We start from the raw sequence: 18,539 nt of genomic DNA, 5'->3' as shown, positions 1-18,539 counted from the left end.
AAAGTATTAAAAATCGTGGGAATTATAGCTTCTTCTGGCTCTTCTGTAAAAGATGTTCCAATGGCTTTCAGGATTCCAGTCGAGCCAATCTGAAACAGAGGGGGCTAAAGTATCTTCATAAGAAAGGTTGTAGTTATAGCAGGAACTAGGAAGATATCAAAATGGCGATACTTCAAGTTTCGAATTTCAATTTTTTATTAAAAAGAATAGTAAAACTCAATATTTTAAAAAATCTCTAGTTCCAGCTATAAAGGCGTGTCTGCAGAATATTCCCTCCAAATTTGAAGTCGATCGGTCTGCTAGATCTTGAAATATCATGTAAGTCAGTTTAAAAGCGTTTTTTTTAAACAAGAAGCTACAACTCCCGCAATGTTTAATATTTTTTAATGAAAAAAATCCTGTACATACCTATAAGACGAATAAATATATCTGCCAAATGTCACTACAAAATAACCTACCTGTCGTTAAGAAAAAAAATGACAAAAAGAGAAAAAATGACAGCTTAGACGGCAATGCTCCCTTAAGTAAATACGATAAACGTACGCGTGTCGAGCAGTTCGGTGCACGAGTGTGTGTTATATATTTTTAAAAATCTCTAGTTCCAACGATAAAGGCGTGTCTGCAGAATATTCCCTCCAAATTTGAAGTCGATCGGTCTGCTAGATCTTGAAATATCATGTAAGTCAGTTTAAAAGCGTTTTTTTTAAACAAGAAGCTACAACTCCCGCAATGTTTAATATTTTTTAATGAAAAAAATCCTGTACATACCTATAAGACGAATAAATATATCTGCCAAATGTCACTACAAAATAACCTACCTGTCGTTAAGAAAAAAAATGACAAAAAGAGAAAAAATGACAGCTTAGGCGGCAATGCTCCCTTAAGTAAATACGATAAACGTACGCGTGTCGAGCAGTTCGGTGCACGAGTGTGTGTTATATATTTTTAAAAATCTCTAGTTCCAACGATAAAGGCGTGTCTGCAGAATATTCCCTCCAAATTTGAAGTCGATCGATCCGCTAGATCTTGAAATATCATGTAAGTCAGTTTAAAAGCGTTTTTTTAAAACAAGAAGCTACAACTCCCGCAATGTTTAATATTTTTTAATGAAAAAAATCCTGTACATACCTATAAGACGAATAAATATATCTGCCGAATGTCACTGCAAAATAACCTACCTGTCGTTAAGAAAAAAAATGACAGCTTAGGCGGCAATGCTCCCTTAAGTAAATACGATAAACGTACGCGTGTCGAGCAGTTGGGTGCACGAGTGTGTGTTATACGGGCTGTCTTTGGACATATTTGACCGCGTGCACGTGCACACACACTTTCTAGGTAAGCGCGTTGGTCTGCTTTCTAAATTTTTGTACGAAGACCGTTTCTGTGCCTCGAGCAACCTCGCCGCGATAAATACGTATCTTCTCATTGTGTCGACGCGTTCCGTCCGATAACGATCTAATCGAAAACATTGTTCGTCTCGACGCGTGACGAACTCTACATAAGACAAGGAGCCGTTACGGTCCTCTCATAGTTGCATCGCGTCCCCGCGATACCTGTCCGACCGAGTATCGGCAACAGGTGCACGTCAATGATTTCGATCAGTGCCCGTGTCCCGCTGTAGGTACTCCCTCGGGAAAGAAATACGCTCGGTGTAAATGAGAAAGGACGAAAGTAGGGGCAGTGGCGGCAGGAGAGGTGGGAGGACGGAATAAAGTGGAGAGGGAACGGGAGCATTCTCGGTTCAGTCAGTCCAGCGGAGTCCGTTGAAGGTGAAAAGTCTGTTTTTCTCTCTTTCTCCCTCTGCTCGGTTGTCGCGAACGAGCCTTTACGACCGCCTTGCCCGTTACTTTTACGCGTAAACACGCGTAGTCGCGTGCTGGTGTTCCGAATAGTTCGAAACAGTGCGTGTTCAGTGCGTGTTAAACCGAGCTTTAGATCGTCCGGTGGTGCACGTTGGGTGTCACGGGCTGGCGTTACGATTCTCAAAACTAACCGAACGAATCGCGAGTAAATCGTGCCGATGAGATCGTTCGCGGTTAAGTGTGTTTCAGAGTCGAAAACTTGATTAGCTGTCGCCATCTTCTTTCACCGTTGACATCCCGGGCGCATATGAGACTTTTCCATCGTTTACTGCGAACGGGATCGTCGTTTCGTTGCATCTATGTGTCCGTACAGTGCGATCGGTTATTGCCATCGCGCTGACACACAATAGCCCAGCTCGATTCCGCCAATTGCAGCCTACTATGTTGGAATTCTCGATACAGCATGCCGAAGTCGGTAGGTAACACATTTTACAAGCACCACGGGAACAGTGCGCGTACGTACGCAGAGCCGCGCGCGTCTCAAGAAAGTGCTTTCTCGTTTATTCGTCTTTTGTAACTCGCGGCTTAACATTTGAAGGTCAGTCTGTCACCTGTGCATAAATACTGGCCGAGTGCAGTGCAACGAGCCGCGAGAGAAATCCGTGTTTTATCGATGGTTATTCGTCGCTGGTCGCCCGCGAATCTTTTTTCCTACCATCGATTATCGATCGCCGTGCGTCTCGGCGATTCCGTTTCGAGAGCATTTGCTACGCGTTCCCTCGCCACACGCTCGTCCTGTTTTCCTTCGAGCACGCCGTTTTGTTGCGATCACGCGAGCGCCTAATCCTTCCTCAGATAGTTTAGATCACGTTTTCGCGTTATCGCGGACACGATTTAATCTGAAACGTACAATTCGATAGCACTTGCGCCGATCGTTATCGGATCGATTAAAAATTTCCAGTCCCCTCGCTTTCATTCAAACCTCGGGACGCTTTTGAAACGATCCGAGTCGGCCATGTGGCGCAAACTTCGATGAATGAAATTCAATTGTCGTTGCAACGAGCAAAACGAATAAACGACGACTATTCGAGTAAAATTCAAAGTTACAATTTTGCGTGCGTTTCATCCACGAGCAGACACAAATTTACTCGTTAGATCGAATAAACATAGTGTTATTTATCGTTCAAATAGAATTTTTCCCATCTCTGATAGGAAAGGACACTTCTTTCCTTTTTGGTGCTTTCGACCTTGTTTCTGGACCCCCTTCCGAGTATACAAATTAATAATAAGATATTATAAAGGAAATATGTAATGTAAAATCGTAGACGCAGGTAACAAAGGCAAGATTGTTGCGAAAAAGTTACTTACTATTGATAAAATGAGTTTATAGATAAGATTTCACGTGTCGTGAAATATTGTGCCGAGAAATTCGTTAAAATTTGTTTAAATCGTATCTGTAAGTAGGTTTTGCCACGAACGATAATTGTCAAAGAAACCCATTTATTTCCGTTTTTTTTTTTCGTTTTCTTTTAAGCGAAACATTGAGCACGATTATCTTTCCATTACGTAAAAGTCAATTGTTACGAGTAAACTGAAAGGTAACGAAGGTTAGAAGAGCAAGTTAAAGATGGAGGGTAAAGCCTCATGACTACCGGTATTGTACGAAACACCGTCTCCGGATTAAAATATTACATAATAAGCATCTTACCGTTTTAAGAGCATTCTACGTGGTTCGCGTTTTATAACGTTTACACATCTGTTCTTTTCAATTTGTTTCGTATCTTCGGCTCTGCATTCCATCTTCCGTTTGCTCTTTTATCATTCCTAACCTATTCAGCTTGATCTGTACAACTGACTCATACATAATGGCGAGATAACCGTGATCGATTTCTTATTTGAAAAATAGGAACAATTCCTGTGAATCACTTAAATCAAAACCTATCTGCGAAACCTTATCTATTAATTACTTTTATCAACGGTGAATGTAATTCTTTTTGCACGATGAATTAAAGTAATTGTCATTGTTTATCAGAACTGCGACTTTTTATTATTTTCTTGTCCTTGTAATTTCTATATATATATATATATTTTTTTTTTTAATTCTGTGTATTTTGAAGAGGATTCGCAACTAGAGCTGAAACATTAAACGGAATAAGGAATTTCTCTACAGTTTCGGATTTACTCTTACGAGTACCGATGATAAAAAAAAAACTTTCCTTCTGCGCACATCGATTTGTGAAAATTGGAGCAAGAAAATTAACCTGATTAAATAATTTTTTACTGCATCCTGTAAACTATCATTTATCATAAAGTTATTTGCCAGAGATCGTCTAAAAGTATGTTAAATTTTGTGCTTGCACGTTTTTTTATTGTTACACAATGCTAATTTGAAATGCCTTCAGACTTATCATTCCAGTATTATTTTTAAGGTAATAATTATTTAAACGACAAGAATATTTTCGTAAATACAGGGTGTTCGGCCACAGCTGGGAAAAATTTTAATGGGGGATTCTAGAGGCTAAAATAAGACGAAAATCAAGAATACCAATTTCTTCATTAAGGCTTCGTTAAAAAGTTATTAACATTTAAAAAGTTCCGCACGTAATGAATTTTTTTCTCGAAAATGCGTAGGATTTCGAGGGTGTGCCTATTCACAAAAAATTATTGTAATTGACCACCGCAACCGAAAATAATTTTTCCAAAACGATTTGAAATTTTTTTTTTTTCTGTAGAAAAATTTCAGACATTTTCGAATTTTTTTCTCGAAAGTGGGTAGGATTTCGAGGGTATGTCTAATGACCAAAAATGATTGTACTTGACCCCTGAAATCGAAAATAATTTTTCCAAAACGATTTGAAATTTTTCTTTTTCGTCGAAAAATTTAGGCACCTACCCCCTGTCGATTTTTCTTAAAAATTCGTTTTTCATTTTTAATACATTTATTTGACGTCCTATGGAAATTTTGTTTAGTGCTCTTTTGTAGGTATCCATGAGCTCCACTTCTATACTAAATTTCATTGAGATACGTTCACTATTGTAGAAGTTATGGACGTTTGAAGATTGGACCATTTTTATGGGGTTTTTCGTACTTTACAGGTTTAAGGAACAACTTTTCGAATAGTTTTGAAATTTCTACATATTCTTCGTCAAAATACGAATCAATTGCATTTTGAAACATTAAAATCCTTTAATCCATTCAGAAGTTATGATGTTTTTAACATACGCATCAAATTTCAGGGCAACATTTCTAACCCCACATTATATTTTCGGGAAAAAATTTTTTCCCTGTAAATACGTAGGATTTCGGTGGTATGTGTATTCACCAAATATGATTGTAATTAACCCCTGTAACCGAAAATAATTTTTCCAGAACGATTTGAAAAATTTTTTTTTCGTCGAAAAATTTCACACCTCGATTTTTTTTCTCGAAAGTGGGTAGGATTTCGGTGGTATGTGTATTCACCAAATATGATTGTAATTAACCCCTGTAACCGAAAAAAATTTTTCCAGAACGATTTGAAAAATTTTTTTTTCGTCGAAAAATTTCACACCTCGATTTTTTTTCTCGAAAGTGGGTAGGATTTCGAGGGTATGTCTAATGACCAAAAATGATTGTAATTGTCCCCTGCAACCAAAAATAATTTTTCCATAGCGATTTGAAATTGTTTAATTTCACCGAAAAATTTCAACACCTACTCGAATTTAATTCTTTAATAACTTTTTAACGAAGCCTCAATCAACAAATTGATATTCTTAATTTTCGTCTTATTTTTGCCTCTAGAATCTCCCATTAAAATTTTTCCTAGGTGTGGTTAAACACCCTGTATAAGGAAAATATGCAAAAAGGTCTCTGGTTTAAATATTGTCTTATTGGCTCGTTTACATTTATAATTGCAGTTTTATGTTACGTCACAGTTATGTTTGTTGTAATTTACCGACTTTAGCTTGTAATTTCCGTGTTATCGATCGACGAAGAGAACTTGAAATGGTTTTAAATCAGGCGAACGATGCGACCAAGGTGTGGAACTTGGTGTGCCAAACCATTTTTCTCGATACATAGGTTCCCGTTACGTATTGTGTCATCATACGGACGTATGGTGTCGCATTTATTACGGGATTTTGTGGAAGACGCATTGTTTTCGCGGCCTTTTGTGTCGATCGATGGAACGAAAGTTGGAATGAAAACGAATCGCGCGAGCGTAACTGCTACACAACGGTAAAAGATTGAATTTATATAAAAAATGTGTATGCTCTATGATATTGCATAGAAACAAAATTATATCGCCAGAAACCAAGCATGAATTTAAACAAAAATTTGATAATTTCAATTCTTTCAATCGTTTCCAGTGAACGAAATTCGTCGTTTTTCTTCTAATGTAAAAGTCTTGTTTAATTACTAGATCAAATATTAAGTATTCAAATGCAATAACTATTTAAAAATTTTTGAGAAAAAGACTAGCAACAATATTTAATCTTTTATATAAAAAATCGATGAAGAAATATCAATATCGCGATGGACTTTATTTAGACCGAGACAAAATGGCGTCTGAACGCTCCATCCGAAGCCAAAACGGATAAAGAACATTTTTAAATTCGATCTTCTTTCGTTTAGATAGCAAAACAAACATGTTGCATAACGCGAGAGAATTTCCAACCGTAAACAACAATTCGAAAATAATATACGTATCTACATCTAATCTAATAAATGTGCATTCTTGTTAATTCATTCGGTCTGTGTGCTTTTTGGACCGACAAATTACATATCAGTTCATTGTAATCAGTTTCATTTCTCGTGCAATTTTCGATACAAATTTTTGACAAATTAAATGAATATCTTTTCAACGCGAAGATAAAAAAGTATACCGACAATTCTGTCGTTTTTCTTAATGAAGGTATACGTATACTTTTGCATCGAATGCTTCTCAAACGTTATTTTCAAAGTATTTAAATTGCAACTTTTCAAACGAACAGTTTATAAATAGCATCAAACATCTTCAAACAGGTGACTCTTTTGCCCATAAAATAAGGCGCGAAACGGTTAATTTCTCGACTAGATTCTTATTGGTTGGTGGTTTATAACGTTTAGCACAGTCCATGTTTGCAAATGTCCAAACTCGTTCGAACGAGTCGAGTTCAGTGTCTGAGTCAGTGCTTGGATAGTTAGAATTGGGCTTTGATGGTTCGTAAAATGACTTCACCCAGCTCCATATTTCTCCTGGCTCGTAGCTGATTTTCAAAGCACCAGTTCCTTGACCGAAATTTGTTATACCATCTTTGGCGACGACTTACGCAAATGATGTTCTCCGTACAACCTCATACGCGCTTTTCGTCGTTACTTTCGTTTAAAATTCCTGCTACGAGCGGATTATTTGAACCGCCTTTGCAGAAGCTTTATTAACGCGAAATCTCTGTGTACACTGTTCAGTTTTATCGCTTTATTGTACGAAACTCGAAAACGACTTTTACGATAGTCTAAGCGTAGTTTGAATTCGACGTGCATAGCAGTGGTTTTTAACTTGAGGATTTGATCGTGATCAATATTAATATAAATAGTAATTTTACCTTTTCAATGGTTTTGAAATTGTAAGCTTGCTTGACCAAGTCAATCTTGCAAATGTTGATAAAGCTACAATTGTAGTTGTGATTTTTAAAATATAATCTTGAGTAAAATGGATTCTAAAAATGGAAGATAAAAAATAAGAAATTTTGCAAAGCTTCCATTCTTTTCTAATATAGATTTATTCAGCGAGAGAAATGTTTAAAGAACGTCGATTTAACTAATAAACCTATGGATTTGATCGAAATTAATATTAATACCCTGGGAAAAATTTTAATGGGGGATTCTAGAGACCAAAATGAGACGAAAATCAAGAATACCAATTTGTTGATTGAAGCTTCGTTAAAAAGTTATTAACGTTTAAAGTTACGCCAGCACTGAATTTTTTTCTCGAAAATGCGCAAGATTTTGGGGGTATGTCTATCCACCAAAAATGATTGTAATTGACCCCCACAGGTAACAATATTTTTTTCAGAACGAGTTGAAATATTTTAATTTCGTCGAAAAATTTCACACTTTCTCGAATTTTTTTCTAGAAAGTGGGTAGGATTTCGGAGGTATGTCTATTCACCAAAAATGATTGTAATTGACCCCCGCAAACGAAAATAATTTTTCCAGAACAATTTGAAAATTATTTTTTCGTCGAATTTAAACACGTAATTAGATTTTCGGTAAGGAATTTTTTTCTCGAAAGTGCGTAGGAATTCGGGGGTATGTGTAATGACCAAAAATGATTCTAATTGACCCTTGCAAACGAAAATAATTTTTTTAAAACGATTTAAAAATTTTTTTTTCGTCGAATTTAGGCACCTAATTAGATTTTCGGTAAGGAATTTTTTTCTCGAAAGTGCGTAGGAATTCGGGGGTATGTGTAATGACCAAAAATGATTCTAATTGACCCTTGCAACTGAAAATAATTTTTTCAGAACGATTTGAAAAATTTTTTTTCCCTCGAAAAATCAGCACCTTCCCGATTTTTTTTCTCAAAAACGGGTAGGATTTTGGGAGTATGTGTATTCACCAAAAATGATTGTAATTGACCCCCGCAACCGAAAATAATTTTTCCAAAACGATTTGAGATATTTAAGTTTAATTGTTAATAACTTTTTAACGAAGCCTCCAAAAAAAATTAGTATTCTTGATATTCGTTTTATTTTGGCCTCTAGAATCTCCCATTAAAACTTTTCCCAGAGGTGGCCAAACATTCTGTATACTAGTCTTAACTTTCCAGTGGTTTTGAAATTGTAAGCTTTCTTGACCAAGCCAATCTGGCAAATATTAATAAAGCTAGAATTGTAAAAATAAAATCTTGAGTAAAATAAATTCTAAAAATGAAATTTAAAAAATATGAAATTATGCAAAGATTCTTTTCTAATATAGAATTATTTAGCGAAAGAAATATTCAAAGAACGTTGATTTAACTAATAAACTTGTCGATGTGCTTGTGATTAATATTATTATAAATACTAATTTTAACTTTCCAGTGGTTTTGAAATTATAAGCTTGCTTGACCAAGCCAATCTGGCAAATATTAATAAAGCTAGAATTGTAAAAATAAAATCTTGAGTAAAATAAATTCTAAAAATGAAATTTAAAAAATAAGAAATTATGCAAAGATTCTTTTCTAATATAGAATTATTTAGCGAAAGAAATATTCAAAGAACGTTGATTTAACTAATAAACTTGTCGATGTGCTTGTGATTAATATTATTATAAATACTAATTTTAACTTTCCAGTGGTTTTGAAATTATAAGCTTGCTTGACCAAGCCAATCTGGCAAATATTAATAAAGCTAGAATTGTAAAAATAAAATCTTGAGTAAAATAAATTCTAAAAATGAAATTTAAAAAATAAGAAATTATGCAAAGATTCTTTTCTAATATAGAATTATTTAGCGAAAGAAATATTCGAAGAACGTTGATTTAACTAATAAACTTGTCGATGTGCTTGTGATTAATATTATTATAAATACTAATTTTAACTTTCCAGTGGTTTTGAAATTATAAGCTTGCTTGACCAAGCCAATCTGGCAAATATTAATAAAGCTAGAATTGTAAAAATAAAATCTTGAGTAAAATAAATTCTAAAAATGAAATTTAAAAAATAAGAAATTATGCAAAGATTCTTTTCTAATATAGAATTATTCAACCAAAGAAATATTCGAAGAACGTTGATTTAACTAATATTTTACATTAATTTTAAGAAAGGGAGTCTGAGCAAAAGAAAAGTTTACGAACCACTGATGTGGAGCATATCTGATTCAGTGACTGAAAAAAATTGGAGGTTTTCGAGTCACGTAATTACGCATTCAAAGATTATATGCTTTATTATTCTCTCTACCTGATAAGAATACGATCCATCGCATAGACGTTGCTACATTCTTTGGTGAAAATGTGTCTGTCCGACCGATCGAGTGTCGAAACGATGTTTACAACGAATTTACTAGTTATCGCATTTCCTCCGCGTAAATACCCCTTGGTGAAATATATCCGAGCCAATTTATAATCGAGCGATTAGAACGACGCTGTGGTAAAATGTTTTGTACTGTGAAACACTTTTCGTAACAAAGTTTGTGGTATCTCAAACAAGGTCATCGTTTCTTCGCGTTTAACGAACAAATTTATTCCATCGTTGCCGCATTTTAAGCGTAACAAATAGAACAATATCACAGGAATTCTTGTACCGTATTATTTTTGACGAATTTCTAACTTTTCGATGGTCCAAATCCTCTATGTTCGGGTCTGTTTCATGGAAGATGTAGTCGCGTGCGATGTCTGTACGACCAGTTCTTAATCTGAACTGGAATTCTCGAATGACAAAAATGTTGTTCGATCGTGGGAAATATGATTGCGATCCGTTTTCTTCCGCGTGCAGTAGGACCTCGGTAAGTGCAACCTTGATAATTGAGAACCTCGTTCCTTGCACTGTGTTGACACGTTGGGGGAGGATGGTCACTTAACAGCGAGTAAAATGGAAGGTGGGAGAGACAGGTAGTAGCATCAGGGATGGGCACATTCGATTGATTTTATAATTGAAATACATCTAAAAATACTGAATATACAGTGAGTCATAAAAGTATGTCCGCTGCATCGTCCGCAGACTTTAAATGGTTGACATTTTCTTCTTCTTTTTTTCAGGATAAATTCGTTACGAGATCCTTGTTGATAGAAGTACACACTGCATCGATTAAGATCTCCATTGACAAACACTTTTTTGTTTGACAATGATCAAACAGAAATAGAAATTTTAATGAGTTGTAAAAGAACTAACAATCACAAAAGTATTTGTACTCGCGCGATGGGTACTGAAAATAAATAAATTGCATCACCTCTTGATTTAAGTACATTTTTCAATCTGGCGTATTATTCAAGAACTCTGGTACCTTCGATTGTAATAGTAATGATACTGTTTTTGATGTCGGTTGGAATTTTAATTGATGCAGTGAGATTTCAGTGAGTACGAAATGATTGTGAAATCTTAAAGGAAGTCCAAAATATTTTACGTGTTTTTTTACGATAAAGTTGTACACTGTTGTTCCAAGATTTCATACAGGGTGTTCGGTCAACCCTGGGAAAAATTTTAATGGGAGATTCTTGAGGCCAAAATAAGACGAAAATCAAGAATAGAAAATAATATATGGAGGCTTCGTTAAAAAGTTATTAACAACTAAATTCAAACATTTGAAATCGTTCTGAAAAAAATATTGTTAGCTGTGGGGGTCAATTACAATCATTTTTGGTGAATACACATACCCCCGAAATCCTATCCATTTTCTAGAAAAAAATTCGAGAAAGTGTGAAATTTTTCGACAAAATTAAAATATTTCAAATCGTTCTGAAAAAAATATTGTTAGCTGTGGGGGTCAATTACAATTATTTTTGGTGAATAGACATACCCCCGAAATCCTACCCATTTTCTAGAAAAAAATTCGAGAAAGTGAAATTTTTCGACGAAATTCAAACATTTGAAATCGTTCTGAAAAAAATATTGTTAGCTGTGGGGGTCAATTACAATCATTTTTGGTGAATACACATACCCCCGAAATCCTATCCATTTTCTAGAAAAAAATTCGAGAAAGTGAAATTTTTCGACGAAATTCAAACATTTGAAATCGTTCTGAAAAAAATATTGTTAGCTGTGGGGGTCAATTACAATCATTTTTGGTGAATACACATACCCCTGAAATCCTACCCACTTTCTAGAAAAAAATTCAAGAAAGTGTGAAATTTTTCGACAAAATTAAAATATTTCAAATCGTTCTGAAAAAAATATTGTTAGCTGTGGGGGTCAATTACAATCATTTCTGGTGAATAGACATACCCCCGAAATCCTACCCAGTTTCTAGAAAAAAATTCGAGAAAGTGAAATTTTTCGACGAAATTCAAACATTTGAAATCGTTCTGAAAAAAATATTGTTAGCTGTGGGGGTCAATTACAATCATTTTTGGTGAATACACATACCCCTGAAATCCTACCCACTTTCTAGAAAAAAATTCAAGAAAGTGTGAAATTTTTCGACAAAATTCAAACATTTGAAATCGTTCTGAAAAAAATATTGTTAGCTGTGGGGGTCAATTACAATCATTTTTGATGAATACACATACCCTCGAAATCCTACCCACTTTCTAGAAAAAAATTCAAGAAAGTGTGAAATTATTCGACAAAATTAAAAAATTTCAAATCGTTCTGAAAAAAATATTGTTAGCTGTAGGGGTCAATTACAATCATTTTTGGTGAATACACATACCCCCGAAATCCTATCCATTTTCTAGAAAAAAATTCGAGAAAGTGAAATTTTTCGACGAAATTCAAACATTTCAAATCGTTCTGAAAAAAATATTGTTAGCTGTGGGGGTGAATTACAATCATTTTTGGTGATTAGACATACCCCCGAAATATTGCGCATTTTCGAGAAAAAAATTCAATACTGGCGGAACTTTAAATGTTAATAATTTTTTAACGATGCCTCCATCAACAAATTGGTATTCTTGATTTTCGTCTTATTTTGGTCTCCAGAATACCCTATTAAAATTTTCCCCAGGATTGGCTGAACACCCTGTATTTGTCGACAAAAAAATTGTTGAAACTCTTCTATACAAAAAACGATGAAAAGAGTTTATGAAAACGTTTGGCTTTTTTTGACCTTGTCCAAGGACCTTGTAGCCATTTTTGTATTCCACTAATGTGCAGTCGCTTACCTTCATAGGAAGTGCTCGAAATGGCTACCTTCGACCCAAATACAAGAGACTGCCATAAAGTTTCTCGATCTTTCAAATATTTCAGGTATCTTTTCAGAGTCAATTAGCAGACTTCTTGTTGCACGTTGGTCCAAGTATTTTAACAACTGGCAATGAATAAACAAATGCTTTCAATACGTAAACGATTCTGTAAAAATTCACTGAAATACGAAGTATACACATTAAGTGTATCGAATTCAAATGTTCAAAAAATGTTAAAGAACTTTTTTATTTTATACTACACTAAAATCAGTATTCTGTAAAAAAAATTGTAATTAATGACACTCACGGCATGGAAAACGATCATGTAAATAAAATCTTTAAAAATTAGTATAGAACAAACACTGTTTCTATTAATTTTTGCAAAATATTCAGCCACGTTTTTAAGTTGTCAATTATAAATACAAAATATTGGTAATACTTTAATGGGTACGAAAATGCAGAGATTTCTGGCAGGCGAGATTTAATAAAAAATATAATACGAAAGTTTAATAGGAATATACAGGGTGTTCGGTCAAAATCAAGAATATCAATTTCTTGGTTAAGATTTCGTTAAAAAGTTATTGAAAAATTTCAAATCATTCAGAAAAAATTATTTTTGGTTGCGGGGGTCAATTACAATTATTTTTGGTGAATACACATATCTCCGAAATTCTACCCAGTTTCGAGAAAAAAATTCCTTACCGAAAATATAATGTCTGATCACGAATGAATGATTCCCCTGAAATTTCACGTTTCAAATCGTTCTGAAAAAATTATTTTTAGTTGCAGGGGTCAATTACAATTATTTTTGGTGAATAGACATATCTCCGAAATCCTACCCAGTTTCGAAAAAAAAATTCGAGAAGGTGTGACATTTTTCGACGGAAAAAAAAAAATTTCAAATCGTTCTGAAAAAATTATTTTTGGTTCCGGGTGTCAATTACAATCATTTTTGGTGAATAGACATACCCCCGAAATTCTACCCATTTTCGAGAAAAAAATTCGCTAACGAAAATATAATGTCTGATCACGAATGAATGATTCCCCTGAAATTTCACGTTTCAAATCGTTCTGAAAAAATTATGTTTGGTTGCAGGGGCCAATTACAATCATTTTCGGTGAATAGACATACCCCCGAAATCTTGCGCATTTTCCAGAAAAAAATTCAATACGAATGAAACTTTAAACGTTAATAACTGTTTAACGAAGCCTCAATCAACAAATTGTTATTCTTGATTTTCGTCCTATTTTGGCCTCTAGAACCTCCCATTGCAATTTTTAATTCACAGAGAATATTAAATTCAGGTAAAACTGTAATCGTTATTTGGATTCTGTATTGTGAGAATGAGTTGTCTCGAAGATCTAAAGTGGTATTCTATTTTCAGACAGTTCTAGACTCACTGAACTCGTATGCAAATAAATAAACATGAAATCTAAGTTTACTCGGTAGATGCGATTCCAATTTGAAATGTCAGACACTTGACTCGTAAACAGCAAGTCATAATCCAGTATAATAGCCGGTCACACCGAACCAACTGATTCATGTGTTTTGAATAATAGCCCTCGAATGGTGTGTGACCTCAGCAACTGGAACGTATTAACGAATCGCATAATTATTGAATACCAGAAATGCGTTCGAGAAAGAAGAAAATGAAACGTCAAGGACAACGTCGTTGATTTGCACGCAATACAAAACATAATACCACGTTCCTATTCCGGAAAATATAATTAAACGTGGGAATGCAAATACGAAATAAAGACTACGAAGCACTGTACTAATTCTTATAATTGATGTGTGTGAAAAATATTCAACATCGAATCAATTTCTATTTGTTTTTAAATGCAAGCAAAACGTTCGATGTATTTTCATTCTATGTATTTGAATTTGTTAAATATTAAACCTTTTTTTACTATTTTTATTTTAACCAAATATTGGTTAATTTTCGGTTTCACGTTTACCGTTTTTCATAATAATTTTCTGGAACAAATTCTTTTTTTTTTATGAAATGAAATAATTTCTTTTGTTTTAGTAGTTTCCTTAAACCTTTGTTTACTATTTTTATTTTAACCAAATATTGGTTAATTTACGGTTTCACGTTTACCGATTTTCTTAATCATTTTCTGGAACAAATTCTTTTTTTTTATAAAATAAAATAATTCTTTTTGTTTTAGTAGTTTCCTTAATGTTTAACTCGTAACAAATATAGACGTCAGTCGAGTATTAACAAATACATAATCAATATAGAATTCACAGAAATTCGTCGATGATTAATGGTTCCTTAATAAGGAGAAAACACGCGGAAAATCCGATCGATGATAATTATTTTGTAATTATCGGTGGGAACGCAAGTACAAGAGCCTGCACATAGTAATCGTCGCAGACTGATCGAAAATAAAACAACTGTCCTTGAATATCACAGTTGAAATTCCAATCGGAGCTCCATAGATTCCCTTTTTATTATTTATCTGTAATTTACACCTGTACATACCATTTTTACTCGATCACCTGATTATAATTTCATAATTCGAATTCCATCAATTTTTTTATCGCAAATCGTACTACGTAAATAACAATACAATTTGCACAATTATTCCGTACTTCGAACAAATTCTTTGCTTTCTCTTTGGTCTTGCGCAATTACCTACAATTTGTATTTGTCTTTCTAATTCTATATTTGCATTTCTATTTATTATTTCGTATCTAAACAGAGCTCAGAACCCGAGGTCGAAACGTTCGCGCCAAACGAACTGTACTTTTTCTCGAAACTTGATTTCGTTATCGTACGGGTTTCCCGCCAAAATTCTATTTTCTGTCGAACTATCAGGGAGCTAGATTCTTTCTTTTTAAATACTTCAGAACGTGTCAGTCTCGGCTAAAATTCTAATTTGTTCCACTTTATTCTCGCGAATCACCGAGGCTTGTTTGACTTTCTATGATCTGAAATCACCTCTCACTGGTTTAAGTGATGGATGGCGTATCGTCACTGTTAACACTAAATTTACGGGCACTCGTTGCGCATATTTTTATTATAATTCCTTTCTTTTAATTAGAGGATACATACATATCATTACGTCAATTAAATTCAACATAAATTGCTAACAAATAATATTTATGAGCCCTGTAACGTTAAGTTTCGAATCGGAATGCGTCGAATTGACGCGTATCGTAAACCTAGTGTTAATAATGTGTGTTTGCACGTGGGATTTTGTACGCGCTGTAGCGACGATAATTTAACATTAATTGTGGATTCGAGGCAAATATGTAGTTAGTCGTGAGGGCTGTGAGCCGTATAACCGGTTTTAAATCAGCAATATTAAGACACCAGTTTCAAATCTCGTTTCTTACGTGTGGTTTCGGGCGGTATTGATTTCCTGAAAATGAACTTGTTATAACATTATACTCGCCAAGTGAGGATCGTTGTTGGTTCTCACAATTAGTGCACGTGCGACATTCTGAATCTGGTGACATATTTCTAGCACTGTCGAACAAACAAGGTATTAAGGGAGTATTGCTGTCTAGGCTGCCATTTCTTCGGCCTTTTTTTGTGATTTTTTTTTTTAACGACAGGTAGATTGTTTCGCAATGACATTTTGCAGATATATTTATTCGTATTATAGGTATGTACGGTATTTTTTTCATCGAAAAATATTAAAAATTGCTGAAGTTGTAGCTTCTTGTTTAAAAAAAAACGCATTTAAATTGGCTTACGTGATATTTCAAGATCTAGCGGATCGATCGACTTCAAATTTGGAGAGAATATTCAGCAGACACGCCTTTATAGCTGGAACTAGAGATTTAAAAAAATATTGAGTTTTACTATTTTTTTTTGATACGCTAAAGACAAAAGAACGATTAACAAATAGAATATTCGAAACTTGAAGCGTCGCCATTTCTTTATTTATCAGGATTTTTACTTCTCCCTAGTTCCTGCTATAACTACAACCTTCCTTATGAAGATACTTTAACCCCCTCTGTTTCAAATTATTTGGAATCCTGGCAGCCATTGGAGCACCTTTTCCAAAAGAGCCATTAAATAAGAAGTTATAATTCCTATGATTTTTAATATTTTTCCATGAAAAAAATTTTGTACGTGCTTATAAGATGAATAAATATATCTGTAAAATGTCACTGCGAAACAATCTACCTGTCGTTAAAAAAAAAATCACAAAAAAAGGCCAATCCCTTAAGAAGGTATTGCTGTCTAGGCTGTCAGTCTTTGGCCTTTTTTTGTGATTTTTTTTTTTAACGACAGGTAGATTGTTTCGCAGTGACATTTTGCAGATATATTTATTCGTATTATAGGTATGTACGGTATTTTTTTCATCGAAAAATATTAAAAATTGCGGTAGTTGTAGCTTCTTGTTTAAAAAAAACGCATTTAAACTGGCTTACATGATATTTCAAGATCTAGCGGATCGATCGACTTAAAATTTGGAGAGAATACTCAGCAGACACGCCTTTATAGCTGGAACTAGAGATTTTAAAAAATATTGAGTTTTACTATTTTCTTTAATAAAAAATAGAAATTCGAAACTTGAAGTGTCCTCATTTTGACATCTTACTAGTTCCTGCTATAACTACAACCTTTTTTATGAAGATACTTTAGTACAACGTCAAACAAAGTGATTAAAAATGAAAAAAAAATTTTTGAGAAAAATCGACAGGGGGTGGGTGCCTAAATTTTTCGACGAAAAAGAAAAATTTCAAATCGTTCTGGAAAAGTTATAATTAGTTACAGGGGTCAGTTACAAGCATTTTTGGTCAGTAGACATACCCCCGAAATCCTACTCATTTTCTAGAAAAAAATTCGAGAAGGTGTGAAATTTGTCAATGGAAAAAAAATTTCAAATCGTTTTGGAAAAATTACTATCGGTTGCGGGGGTCAATTACAATCATTTTTGGTGAATAGACATACCCCCGAAATCCTATCCATTTTCGAGAAAAAAATTCAAGACTACGAAATTTTTAGACGAAATTAAAAAATTTCAAATCATACTAAAAAAATTATATTTATTTACAGGGGACAGTTACAAGCATTTTTGGTGAATAGACATATCCCCGAAATCCTACGCATTTTCTAGAAAAAAATTCGAGAAGGTGTGAAATTTGTCAATGGAGAAAAAAGTTTCAAATCGTTTTGGAAAAATTACTATCGGTTTCGGGTGTCAATTACAATCATTTTTGGTGAATAGATATACCCCCGAAATCCTACCCATTTTCGAGAAAAAAATTCGTTACCGAAAATATAATGTCTGATCACCAATGAATGATTCAAAATAATGATTTAATGATTTAATAATAATTTTGAATGACAAAATAAACTTTTTCATCGCCTCATTAACCAGCAGATTTTCGTGTTAGAAAATCTTAATGATTTTGAATATATTAGTAACAATTTGCTTCAGAATGAAACGATCATGTAAGAATGTAACTATTAACTAACTTGATTTTTCTGGATAATAGACTTACGCCACTTGCAAGATAAACGACTCATATGATATGCACAGTTGATGTGCTTGTATTGCACAGAATAATTATAAGAAAATAAATATGATAGAGAATGGAATATAAATGTGTTAAAAAATATTACCATTGAAGATTCTTAAAGCGTTAGAAATCTAATTGCTACGATGTTTTTGAATCTCGAACGATAAGCATTAGCGAAATAATAAAAAAAATTTCTCTCGAGTACCCTTGACGCGGAAGGTTGCGAAACGATATCTTCGCGGAGAACACGAAGGCGAATAAACTTACCTTGGTAGTTCAGTTTTGTCTGCTGGATGTCAAAGCACTCGTTTATATGCTACACGGAGGTCTCTACATCACGTGTTCTCAAATCCACGGTTTCACGTGCATTAACTTATACGCGGATATTATTCGTGGAAGAATCGCGTGGATTAAAAAACATTTATTGGAACAAACGCACGCATACAGAATGATTTACGCGTGTAAATACACA

General features: G+C 34.0%; 1 protein-coding gene across 3 annotated transcripts in view; it reads left to right on the top strand.

The window, feature by feature from the left end:
- The first annotated feature begins 1,753 nt into the window (after positions 1-1,753).
- The window catches only part of LOC143347130 (uncharacterized), a 90,617-nt gene continuing 73,831 nt past the window's right edge, over positions 1,754-18,539 (top strand). For all 3 annotated transcript variants that reach the window (XR_013080555.1, XM_076776057.1, XM_076776056.1), the window contains exon 1: positions 1,754-2,277. Coding sequence is in view for 2 of the 3 variants with exons in the window: in XM_076776057.1 (XP_076632172.1) it covers positions 2,244-2,277 (34 nt within the window). In the remaining variant the exon portion in view is untranslated. The remainder of the gene's footprint in view (positions 2,278-18,539) is intronic.

This window comes from Colletes latitarsis, chromosome 10, assembly GCF_051014445.1.
Source record: "Colletes latitarsis isolate SP2378_abdomen chromosome 10, iyColLati1, whole genome shotgun sequence".
In the NCBI taxonomy this organism is placed as follows: Eukaryota; Metazoa; Arthropoda; class Insecta; order Hymenoptera; family Colletidae; genus Colletes; species Colletes latitarsis.
The sequence above is the reverse complement of the archived record's forward strand: the minus strand, read 5'-3'. Positions and strand labels throughout refer to the sequence as shown.